Source organism: Mus caroli, unplaced genomic scaffold, assembly GCF_978045245.1.
Source record: "Mus caroli unplaced genomic scaffold, Mus_caroli_1 scaffold_13, whole genome shotgun sequence".
NCBI classification, from domain to species: Eukaryota; Metazoa; Chordata; class Mammalia; order Rodentia; family Muridae; genus Mus; species Mus caroli.
In genome coordinates, this window is record NW_028227268.1 from 106,513,217 (window position 1) to 106,525,297 (window position 12,081).

The window sequence follows — 12,081 nt, forward strand, 5'->3', positions numbered from 1 at the left end:
TTATGTGAGCCTTAAATCCAATTAGACAGTTGTTGGTTACTTCCAAAATGTAAATGCCACTACTGCACCACTGAGATATCTTGCTGGGCTGGTCATTGTTGTGCTTCACAGGCTGTAAAGCTAAATAGGATTGTTGATTAGCCTTTCTCCCTGGGCACCTTGCACAGTACCTTTTGATACTGTGAGCATGAGTCCTCATGGAGGAGATTTCCTGCAACGTTCTACCTCAAACCTTCCAAGTCCTGTGTCTGAAATATGTACTGTCTTTAGCAATAGGATCATACTTTCAATATCTGGGAGGCATCCAAGGATAATAGCAAATGGCTATAATATATATTTTCTGTCCCCTCATTGAGACAGGATCTCATCATGTAGCTCTGTCTATTCTGGAACACATTATATAGACCAGGCTGGCCTCAAACTCACAGAGATCCTCCTGTCCCTGCCTCCTGAGCGCTGGAATTAAAGGTATATACAAACACATTTTGTTCTATTGTTTTGAGAAATCTCTGGATCTCTCTGACCAACAATTTGAAGGGAGGTTTCCCATGACTGCCAGGCACTGGGATTTTTGTTAGATAGTCTATGGCTTTTGTGGCACAACTTCACTTCAATGCCCCCCCACACACACACACCATATATGTATTTTTATAAAAATAACCATATGAAATAATGTTTTCCTTAGGGCTTTTCCAAACATCCCAAGTGCTATTTGTCTCTTCTTCCTCCTCTACTTCTGAATTACCTTTCTTCTTCTCTCCCTATTTAAAGCTGGTTCCCCACTTCCCCCTTTCCTTGTTCCTATTAAAAGGGATAACACCTGTATCCCATTAAACCCATCTCTGGAGTGCACTGTCCCCCACCCCCCTTGGATGATCTCCTTCTACTTTCCTGACTTCTATGATGACTACAAGGTACTTATTCAAATCTAACAATCTGGATCTAGGATTCATAAACAAGAGAGGAAATGGGACAATTTGTCTTTCTAGGCCTGGGTTACATTAGTATAATATTTTTCAGTTCACCCACTCATCTGAAAATTTCATGATTTCATTTTTCTTAGCAGCTGGGACTCCTAGGATTTGCAGGGACAACAAAGACAGGGTGGAGGTGTGTGTGGGGTGGTGAGCACTCACCTGACTGGCTGGGCCACATGCCAGTGTGGGGATGGAGACATCGTTTTGGCATTTTATTAAGTACTTTTTCAATACTTCAAGAACTGAAGTATTGAAACTGCTGTTCCTAAGCAGGACAGTCTCAGGCGATAAAGTTTTATTATTCATCTCTTACCATTTTTTTTCTCTTTAGGTCAGGACTTTTACATATGGGTAAATATTTGACTAAGCTGTGCGTTATTATTTCCATCATTAGGAAAGCATGGGCTGTTCAGATATCTAGTTCCTCTTTCTGACTTGTCACCCCAGAGAGGGGAAAAGGATGTCATCACGTAGTCACCAGCAGAAGAGAAATTGTGAAAGAGACCTCCCTGTAAAAAGGGCAGCCCACAAACACCTCAGCCTTCAGAGGAGACTGAGCTCCTCAGAGGACGTGTCTGAAGAGTGGACCCGTGTGTCTCTCCACCAGGCATGGAACCAAAGCGGATCAGAGAGGGATACCTTGTGAAGAAGGTAAGTAGGGAGCTCACTTACAAGGCTGGGCTTAGAGAGGGGCTTACAGGGGATTAGTGTTTGCTCCATACTCGCTGTCCATCCCTTCCAGGGATGTTCCAGGTTGGATCTACTGGGTTGGGATGAAAGAGTATTGCATCATACAGACAGTGTATTGGGGTGGGGCTGCCTTCATGTGTTCCCCTACACCCTTTTTCCCCCTTAAAAGTGAATTAATCTAGTTCGGGCTTCAGCACAGTTTGCCCTTACGAGCCTGAGAATTCTAACATTCAGGGTGTGGACGATGAAAATCCAGATTTAGTTTTTCATGATTTAAAACACTTTGCAACAGCTAAACATTGCCTTCTGGGGTTGGGGTGGGGGGGAAAAGTCTCAAATTGTTCTGTTAGAAAAGTTGCTTGGAGAACTGTTTAGTTCTTATTTAAAATTGACAGGGCTGTAGAAGAGTTAGGGGTTGCCAGTGTTTGTGTGAGCAACAAGCAGACAAAACAGTATAGCTAATTTCTTGGGCGTTCTCCCACTTATGCTTCTGTTTCAAGGGTGTGAAGGTGGTTCCAGGTGGTGACGGTGGGTGTTGGCTGTAATCTTTTACCCACAACTTAATGAACTTGTATAACAGTCCACCAAAGTGGTAGATGCATCATCTTAAAGAACAGAAGTGGAAATGTGAGAATGCCAAAAATAGCTTAGTGTTATGAAAAACTGAATTTTGATGCTGTTTCTAGTCTTTGTGCTGCTGGTGTTGTGTGCTTTGAGCTGTGAAAGCTCCTTAACTGGTGAATTCACACATCGGGACTGCTGGCATCCTGTGGGCAATACTCTGTGCACAAACACACTTCATGGAGCCAAGTGGGTTCATGAAGCCGCTCAGAAATGTTGCTTCTGACTAAACTTTCACAAGAAGCTTTCTAACCACATGAGCAGCCAGTGATGCTCTTATCTTTTTAAAACTCAATGCAGTTAATTAAATAGCTAGTTAATCAATATTTGGGTCTTACTCTATAGCTCTTAATGTATTTCCAAGGCTAACCTTAAATTGGTTGCAAGCCTCCTGCCTCAGTCTCCCAGACCCTGCGATTTCAGGAATGAACAATCTGGTCCAGCTGCATCTTTATTTTAGATCATTCATCTCTTTCTTTTTACCTTAAAATGTTCTATGTCTATGAACATAGGACACTAAATGGTACATATCACAGCCTGGTTCCACTTTTTATTTCAAATTAGAAAGAAACTTTCATTCATCTGTGTCATGCCCAGAGGTATGTATGACAGAGTCAGGAGAAATACCCTCTCTATCCCCTGAGCACTGAGATCTCTGTTTAGCACCCTAAGGTTTTCCTGAAGGAAAGCTAATCTCCACTAGTGCTTACAGTTTATCTGTGGTGGTGAGAGTTATGAGTTGGTGCTGGGGAATTCATGGATCTTCAGTGCATTCTCTTAGGATAATTGAATTTTGAAACTTCCTTTGTAAATGAAACAGCTAGGTGTAGTTTATTGGTAACTGGAATCCATGTCCTCCCTCTCTGAGAACTGATTGGAACTGCTGCTGAATGGGCTTTCTCCTGATCTGACTGAAAAGGTGTGTGTCTGTGTGTGTGTGTCTGTGTATGTGTGTCTCTGTGTGTATGTGTGTCTCTGTGTGTATGTATGTGTGTCTCTGTGTCTGTGTGTGTCTGTGTGTGTGTGTGTATGTATTTGAGCAGGTACACACCTTCCATGGTGTGTGTGTAAAAGGTCAGGAGACAACTTTCAGGAGTCTATTCTCTACTCAGGCCTTTCTGCTTGCTGGCAGGGACCTTTAACAGCTAAGTCACCTCACAGGCCAGGCCTTGTTTTAGTACAAAATGACAAGATTGCTGTTATAAAGTTTATATGTTTATATTTTATAGTCACTAGACTACAAAAATATAGGTGATTCAATATGCATGAAGTGAGGCCATTTCACTAGAAAGGGGGAGCAGCAGATTCACAACAGGGGAGCAACTGGACTTAATAATTTTTAACTAGTAACAGCAATGCTCTCAGATTATGACCTCCAAGTGTCAGTCTAGGAGAGACTCTAGAAGAGAGCATAGTGAAACCTTATGTTGATTCCACAATGTATATTTCCCATCGTTCTTGGGAAAATACTCATTAATATCATACTTAAATTTACATTTAATCTTATATGCATGGTGCTTTGCATTGCCTCAGGGCCACTTAGGTGGCCTGTCTTGTACTATATGACAATTATCTCATTTGGCACTTTACTTTTGTTTCAATTTCCTTTCAATGCCAGAATGTGAATCAGGACCTTGTATATGGTTAGGCAAAAGTGTTTTATCGTTGAGCTGTACCCCCAAATCTCTTACCATTGAGCTGCCCCCCCCATCCTCTCACTTGGTGCTTTTGTCAGTAACGGGTGTAACCCTGAAACTAGGACTTTCTAGTTAGGTACCAACATTCTTAACTTCCTTATGTTTTATGTTTCTTTTAGTTATATAACATGTTGGTCAGTTAAACTCTGTCTGTCTGTCTGTCTGTCTGCCTGTGAACCTAGGTTGCAGAAGGTAGCCCATAAGTGAAGATAGCTATCAGCAAGCACATTCACCCCAATAGCCTGTGAATGGTGATGTTTCCAATCACTCCTGAGGAAAGACCCAACCTGGAGACTCTCCTTCTGTGGTGACTTTAGGATGCCTGAGTGTGGCTGCTCGGATGCAAACAAGCCATGTGCTAGTAATGGAAGTGATTTCCTGCTCTGCTCTTTTCGTTTCTATGAAGTTCAAGATTCTGGCATAGGAATTAAACATGCTCTTCTCCTATGTCTTATGAAATAATTATTTTGAGGTAGGATATTTTGGTTGGAAAAATAATAGCATTTGAAAATGCTATAGGAATTTTGTCAAGTCTTCAGGTTGATGGCCAATGATATATAAACTTTAACATGTCTCTTCCTTGTCTCCCCTCTTTATTTCTTTCTTCAGTTTCTTCCTCTCTGTGTGACTCTCTGTCTCTGTCTCTCTGTCTCTGTCTCTCTCTCTGTCTCCCCTTCTCTCTGTCTCTCCCTCTGACTGTCTGCCTGTGTGTGTGGGTGCTGAGGTCAGTGGAAAACTTGTGGAGCTGGGTTCTGTCCTCCCACCACATGGTTCCTGGAGATTAGACTCAAGTCACCAGGCTTGGCAGCAAGTGCATTTCCTACTGAGCCATCACATGAGCCCATGTTTCTCCTTTGGTTCTGTTAGAGATAACTGTCCGCATTTCACAACTTATGTTTCCTCTTTTGCCCCCTGGCTAAGATCTTTAAATAGAGATTATGGTTAAGAAGGGGAGAAAAAAAGTGACTGTCATTGTCTACCCTTTCATTCTAAATAGCACTCCTTGCCCTGAGTCTTGTCACTTGTGCTTACTTTAAGGAGCATTTGTGGCCCTGTAGGCTAGACGAATGTGACCTCTCTCCAGTCCTAACACCTCACAGAAAGTAGGTGACTTGCTCCTTATCAATCAGCTGTAAGCTTGGGGTCAAACCCAGGTTTGCCTAATAGCAAACCCCCCCTCCCATGATGCCACGGTGCTCTGAAAGGCACAGGTGTATTGCAAATAACATTGGGTGTAGTAATTCAGCTTTTTTTTTTCTGATTGGGGATTAGATTTTGAGAAATAGATATTTTGGTTGTTATGGAATACATATGATTGGATGTTCTTATAACCATAACTTTGAAACAAGAGAATATTCCTTCATGTTATGTCTCTCATTGCCAAAAACTAGTTTCCATGACATCCTAGCAATTAGTAGGTACTGAAGGACAGACTCAAACAGCAGCTTAAGACCTGAATGTCCTATGAGGTTGATAGACAGTCCAGAAGAAACCAGGGTCACGAGAAAGACAAAAACAGAAGGCTGAGAGGCTGTTCCACAAACTTACAGCAGATGAGTCCAGTACTGAGCTGATGTTGTGAAGAAAAAGGGTTTGGTGGAAGTAGGAGGGACATGAGAGAGGCTAATAGGGGAGAGGGTGTTGATTAAAGTACTATATATATATATATATATATATATACATATATATATGTATATATATATATATATATATATGATATTGTTAAAGTAAGTGAGGTAAATGAGTGAGTGAGTAAGTGAGGTGAGTGAGTGAGTGAGTGAGTGAGTGAGTGAGTGAATGAGTGAGTGAGTAAATGAACCAGAAGCAGGCAAGTCTGGGATAAAGCGAGCAGAACATACTGGAGATTTTATCCAAGAATTCATTTCTAGAGCCATGTTGTCTTCTGAACAGAATGAAATAATCCCCACAAGTTTGTTCCTGTCTTGTGGCAGTTAACATGTGCTTGCCACGTTAGGGACAGTTCTAAGCATTAAGTGCATTAATGTATTCATAGGACATTCCTAGGCAGATTGGAAATGGACACAATTATCCCATACTTTGCAGATGAGGAAACTGAAGTACACAGTGGCAGACGGTTTTGCTTAAGATCCTGAAGATAAAGCATGGCACGGTGATGTGGAGTCAGGAGTTGGTGTAGTTGTGCCCCAGCTGTGTGTAACAGCTGAAACCATGTTTCATGTGGTCCTTATGGGCTCAATCTGCAGTGCCCTCCTTTTCCAAAGAGTTCTTCTCTCTGATAAGAAAAAAGATAGGATCAGGGAGGCTTTTAGGCTAGAATCATTCCAACTGTATTGCACACATAACTGGATTCTGACCTATCTGTATTATGACCATTTCTGAAGCCTTACCACAAGCTAACAGTGTGCTAGTCTCTTTGAAGTGTATCATATCCTTTAATGCTTATAAGGAGAAGCAGGTATTGATGTTTAGAAAAAATGAACAATGTGTTTTAAGGTCACAGAGCCCAAAGACAAAGTCGAAATGTAACCACAAATCTAAAAGTCAGTTGGTAAAGCACACTGCACAGCTGTACAGCTTGTTTGATATGGTTTTACTAGGGAATGTCCAATTTGATAGAATTTATTCATACAAAAATGCACTACTGGATAGGCTCATTCTCTTGCTCCCAAAGAGCTAATGTGCATGTCATCCAAGTGTCCGAAAAGTTGTGCAGGTAGGGAACTAGATGATATGGTTTATAATGCATCAGAAGTGAAAGGCTGATTTAATACAATCTCACTTAAAACAGAATGCCCCATAAGTGTAGAGGCGGAGGATAATGATGCACCATTCTTACTTAATTATGATCATAATAGAATTCTGGGAATTTGAGCTCTGTATAGGCATGTGAAATGAGAGTTTGAAGGAAAGGGGAAGTTAGAAGAGCTCTTCATTCCAGGAAGTGTCTGGGAGGGCCCTGCATACACAGTCCGTTTACCTCGGCACTGAGCCTCCAGAGCTGGCTTCTGTCAGAGAAGCTGGACAAGCTGAACAAGAGCTTTCACTCCCTTCTGTTAGATCTGAACTGTTTGAGGATGGAGACTGCAGTGGGTTCTTCTCTATACTTACAACACACAGGTCAGTTCTAAATCATAAGAAACATTCTTTCATTTCTGGACTGAGCTTTTCACAAGGAAGAAAAGTGCCTAAAGTAGAGTTACAGAGAGCAGAGAATCAAGGTTCCACATTGTAGTAACATTTAAGGCATTTGAAAGGGGGAAGGAAGCTCAGTGAAGCTGGTCATTGCATGACCATATTATGCGTGCTCCTAGCAGTTACAATTACTTTTGCATTAAGGGAGAGGAACAGGGTTGCCAGGGTGAACTGGTCATAGAGGAATAAAGGAATAGCAGGGCTAAAGGACAGGCATGTAGAAAGTGGGTAGAAATCTAGGCATGTGAAGTACATAATCAAGTTTTCCATTTGCACCTTGTATATTTTGACGAATATACAATTAACATTCAGTACATGGCATTATCTTTTGTTTGTTTTCTTTTTTTTATTAGATATTTTCTTTATTTACATTTCAAATGCTATCCCGAAAGTTCCCTATACCCTCCCCCCGCCCTGCTCCCCTACCCACCCACTCCCACTTCTTGGCCCTGGTGTTCCCCTGTACTGGGGCATATAAAGTTTGCAAGACCTAGGGGCCTCTCTTCCCAATGATGGCCGACTAGGCCATCTTCTGCTACATATGCAGCTAGAGACACAAGTTCTGGGGGTACTACTTCACCTGGGGATCCATCCCATAATCAGCCACCAAACCCAGACACTATTGCATATGCCCTTAAGATTTTGCTGAAGGGACCCTGATATAGCTGTCTCCTATGAGGCTATGCCAGTGCCTGGCAAAAACAAAAGTGGATGCTCACAGTCATCTATAGGATGGAACACAGGGCCCCCAATGGAGGAGCTAGAGAAAGTACCCAAGGAGCTGAAGGGGTCTGCAACCCTATAGGTGGAACAATGGCATTATCTTTTAAACAGGCCCAGGTAATTTGTAGCTATCAGGGACCCTGCATGAAGGGTCCCTAACATACCAAAGAAGCATGGAATTTGTAGTTTGTAGTCTATTCTTGTGAAAAGCAGAGCAGAGATTGTATTCAGTACAGCAAGGCCGAAGTCTGTTTCATGTCATGGCATGAGGTTCTGTGTAAATAGGGCAGTATGCACAGCTGAGCAGCATCGCTGATCACGCCCATCACTGACTGTCGTTGCCTGGGATTACAGACGTTCTGGAAGATGGCTGGTTGTTGTCAGAACTCTGGGAAATCTCTTCCTGGCTCACAAGTTTCTCCTTAAGCTGGCACAGGAGCACAGCACTCTCTTCTTCCCCAGCATATGATGCCCACGGACATCTTATTTGCTGTGTGTATAAAGTACTCTTTCCTGCCATATTAGTTATGATTCTTTTCTGGTTTTAGACTTCAGTTTTGAGGGATTTAGTCCTGGAATGATATGCCAGAGGTTGTAGCCTTAGATTTTTCTCTAAGCCTACTTTATTTAGGGTTCTTGAACACTTTAATCTCCCTTCTATCCCACTGTCCAGAGGTAGGGAGAAAGAAGGTTTATAGAAAAAGGGATTTATGGACTTGTTTAGAAGTAGGTCACTGGGGATGATTCCACTCTTCGTTGTCAGGATACCAGCAGTCCAGTCCAGTAGCAAACACCAAACATGAATCAGTAGCAGTGGCTCTATCCAGCAGGAACCGCAAGGCTCTGTCAAATCAGTATGAGTCAACGGAAGTGGTAAGAATCAGCCAGAACACCATGGGAAGTTCTTTGGCTCATTTCTCTCTTCGAAGTGAAGACCAGTGAAGGGTTTCACAGCCAGTGAAGCACAGGGAAGCCCAGCAAAGCTTCCTCTCACTGTTTATATACTCTTCTCAAACATACTGCGTCCTCTCAAGCAAAACATCACTTGCCCTTCCACGTGTCTGCTTCAGCAAAGCATCCTCTCATAAGACAGTGTCCAGAAAAATATCACATGACCCAACTGAGTGTCCAAAGAATCCAGAAATTTCCACTTGAAGAATTGGGGTGAAATTTCCTGAAATATGCCTGTAACTGAAACAAATATGATAAATGAAACATAAATAGGGCCAAAGTCGAGACATTCATGTCAGGGGACCACACATAATAACTACCTCTGTAACCTGTCGGCTTTACTTCCTTTCGAAGGGCTAGCACAGTTTTCTTTAAACGTTTTGTTGCTGGCTTTGAGATAGAATCTCACTCTGAAGTTCAGTCTGCCCTCAGAGTTCTTAGCCTGCTTCAGCTGGGGATTACAGGCAAATTTCACCATGTCCAGCATGACTTCATTTTCATTTTGAGAATTTTGTTCCTCCTGAGACATACTTAGAGAAAGGCTGATAAATGTAGCTATAGGAAAGAATTGCTGACCAATCCTAAAATTACCCTTCTAAATTTACATCTTAAGTTTGCCTAGCAAAATGTGGCTTGGAAATACTCTCTGTACAAGAGGATATGTTAACATACATCTTTCAAATGTATGACAGTGCTTATCTATCTCTTTGGTAGCACTTAATAACACAGCTTGTTTCTTTTGTAAAAGTTATTTTATATTTTGCTACATTATTTTTTCTACTCAAGTATATCTCTTTTAAATATTTAATGCAATCCATTGTAATATAATTTTCCAGTCCTGTTGTCCTTTCTTTGGTTAATCACTGTAAATAGTACATGATCTTTAAAGTTCTTTCCCCAGTATTAGGATAACTTTGGTAATGCCTAGATCTGTTTTCAAAGCTGTGACCTGCTCATTTACTTTGCAATGTTCAATAAGACTTCTGTAAGAGTAGCTGGGGCTCTTAACCTCTGAAGCATCTCTCCAGCCCTAGACACCTTTCTTGACTTTCTGTCTTCATTATTTCAGGAATTTACAGCACATTCACCTAGTATTCCATAGCCCAACACATGTGAATACTCCATGCACAACTACTTTTAAATGTTTTTTTTTTAAAGTCTAGCAAACAGAACAGTGGCATCTTCATACATTTTGTTATTACATCATGCACCATTACACTTTGCTCTTATTCATTTCCTCCCCAGCCCCTCCCCCACCACTCTTCCATGTCCTCTCACACCCTCCAGCTGGTTCCCTTCCCTCAACTGGTTCCCTTCTGCTTGCCTTACCTTCTTTATTTCACAATTCTCTTGCACCCTCTTCCTCTCTTCTTACACACACATACATAACTTGCCGAGACAGAGAGAGAGAGAGACAGAGAGAGAGAAACAATAAGGCAACACACACATATATGACTTTTGGGTTCTAACATATTTCACCTAACACAATAAGTTCTAGTTGTATCTATTCTTTCAAGATGCCATAATTTCATTTTTCTTTATAGCTTCATAAAATTGCATATATGTCTTTATTCATTCATTCAGCTGGTGATGAACATCTAGACTGGTTCTTTGGTTTGGTTTTTGTATTCTAATGAATTTTATTATTCTAATGAAATTTAAAAGTACATATTAATTACATTAACCTTTAGCTCAATGATGGTATATTATAGCTATCGAACTTTCAATTTCAGTTTTTATAAGTATTTCACAAAATTCATTTTAAATATGACTCATCTTTATAATTTCTTTTTGTGTCATGCAATGCATTGAGATACATTATACCAGGTCCTATGAGGATGATTGGTTATCCAGTGGGAATTCTAAATACTGCTCATAACCTAAAATGATTAAAATGTTATATGAGATTTCTTTTTAGCTGTGTGTATATGGCTCACAAATGAATTTCATGTTTGTTTAGACATGAAATACATATATCATATGTATTTCAAAATCTGAAAAAAATTAGAAAATCTGCAGCAATGGTGGTCCCAGACATTATTTTAAGAGTACTATTCTCTCTCTCTCTCTCTCTCTCTCTCTCTCATTTCTATTTGCCTATCTATTCATCTTTCATCTATAGTAAATTGCAAAATCTTGCTAAATTGTATTAATAAATTAACCCAGATTCCAGAATTAAGCAGCTACTCAAGGACAAAAACTGAAGATGGCATCTGATGGGAAGGGAAAGAACATTAATGAGGAATTGAGAGACCAGGATTCTACTCGAAATTTCACATTACCTGGGCAAGGGTGCCAGGACAAGTCACTTCTGCCTAGGGCTTATTCCTTGGGTGAACAGAAACTTGAAGACAGAAAGGGAAAGGTATAGGGCATCAACAAGAGTAGGCTGTCTGAGTGACAAACCAGTGGCTTGTAGCAATTGCAAGCAGACAGAGAAGCTACACCAAAGCCCTTCATCACATAACTCACCACATCACTTTGGAGCTTGGGAGAAAATTAGGTTTCTACAAGTGGCAATATAACTCTTTTTGTTGTTGTTGTTTTGTTTTTTTTGTTTGTTTGTTTTTGTACAAAGTGCTTGCTTTCTCTTTGTTGTAATGACCTCAGATTAGCTTTCACGTGAACTGCCAGACATTCTTCTATGGGCCCCAAGCATGTGTTCCAACTATTCCATCTCATTGTGTAGTGGCGGCCCTCACCCTTTATAAGCATTAGGCACTCTACTGAATGCATAGTAGAATCTCACTGTGTTCTGAATATGTCTTCCCCTGATAAATAATTATGTTGAATACTTTTTGTAGGACTTTTGCATATCTTCTTGAATGGCATACCCATTTAATGCTGTGGTCCATTTAAAAATGGAGTTTTACTTATTAATTTTCAGGATATATGGTTGGTAAATTAAAATAGTTGAAGTTGTAAACCAGGATAGACTTTAATTAAAATTATTGTCATAGTGTTCATTTTTGGAAAAGGCTAATCATTGCTAGTCTGGTGAATTTTTCTTCCAGGGTGGGAAATGATAGCACATTTTAGCAGAAAAAAATATTTTAGGCCTAGAATAAAGGAAGTGTTTGAACATGCAAAATGACCATTCCATCAGAGTTTATTCTCTCTGCATAAGTATTTTCCTTTTGACAAATGGACCCTGATAAGGGGGCCTGTGTGTTTCATGATGTGCATTTCCCAGGATATCCTGGGAAATGGCTGATAATTCTATTTTTGGTAGTCACAAAAGGGTGTCA

At 40.6% G+C, this 12,081-nt stretch overlaps 1 protein-coding gene across 5 annotated transcripts in view; it reads left to right on the top strand.

Moving 5' to 3' along the window:
- The window catches only part of Plek (pleckstrin), an 81,044-nt gene that overhangs the window by 42,606 nt on the left and 26,357 nt on the right, over positions 1 to 12,081 (top strand). For 4 of the 5 annotated variants that reach the window (XM_085829098.1, XM_085829100.1, XM_085829101.1 and 1 more), the window contains one exon: positions 1,372 to 1,628. The exons of the other annotated variant lie outside the window; for it this stretch is intronic. In XM_085829098.1, the coding sequence (XP_085685224.1) occupies positions 1,587 to 1,628 (42 nt within the window). In that variant the 5' untranslated portion in view covers positions 1,372 to 1,586. The remainder of the gene's footprint in view (positions 1 to 1,371; positions 1,629 to 12,081) is intronic. 5 annotated transcript variants of the gene reach the window in all.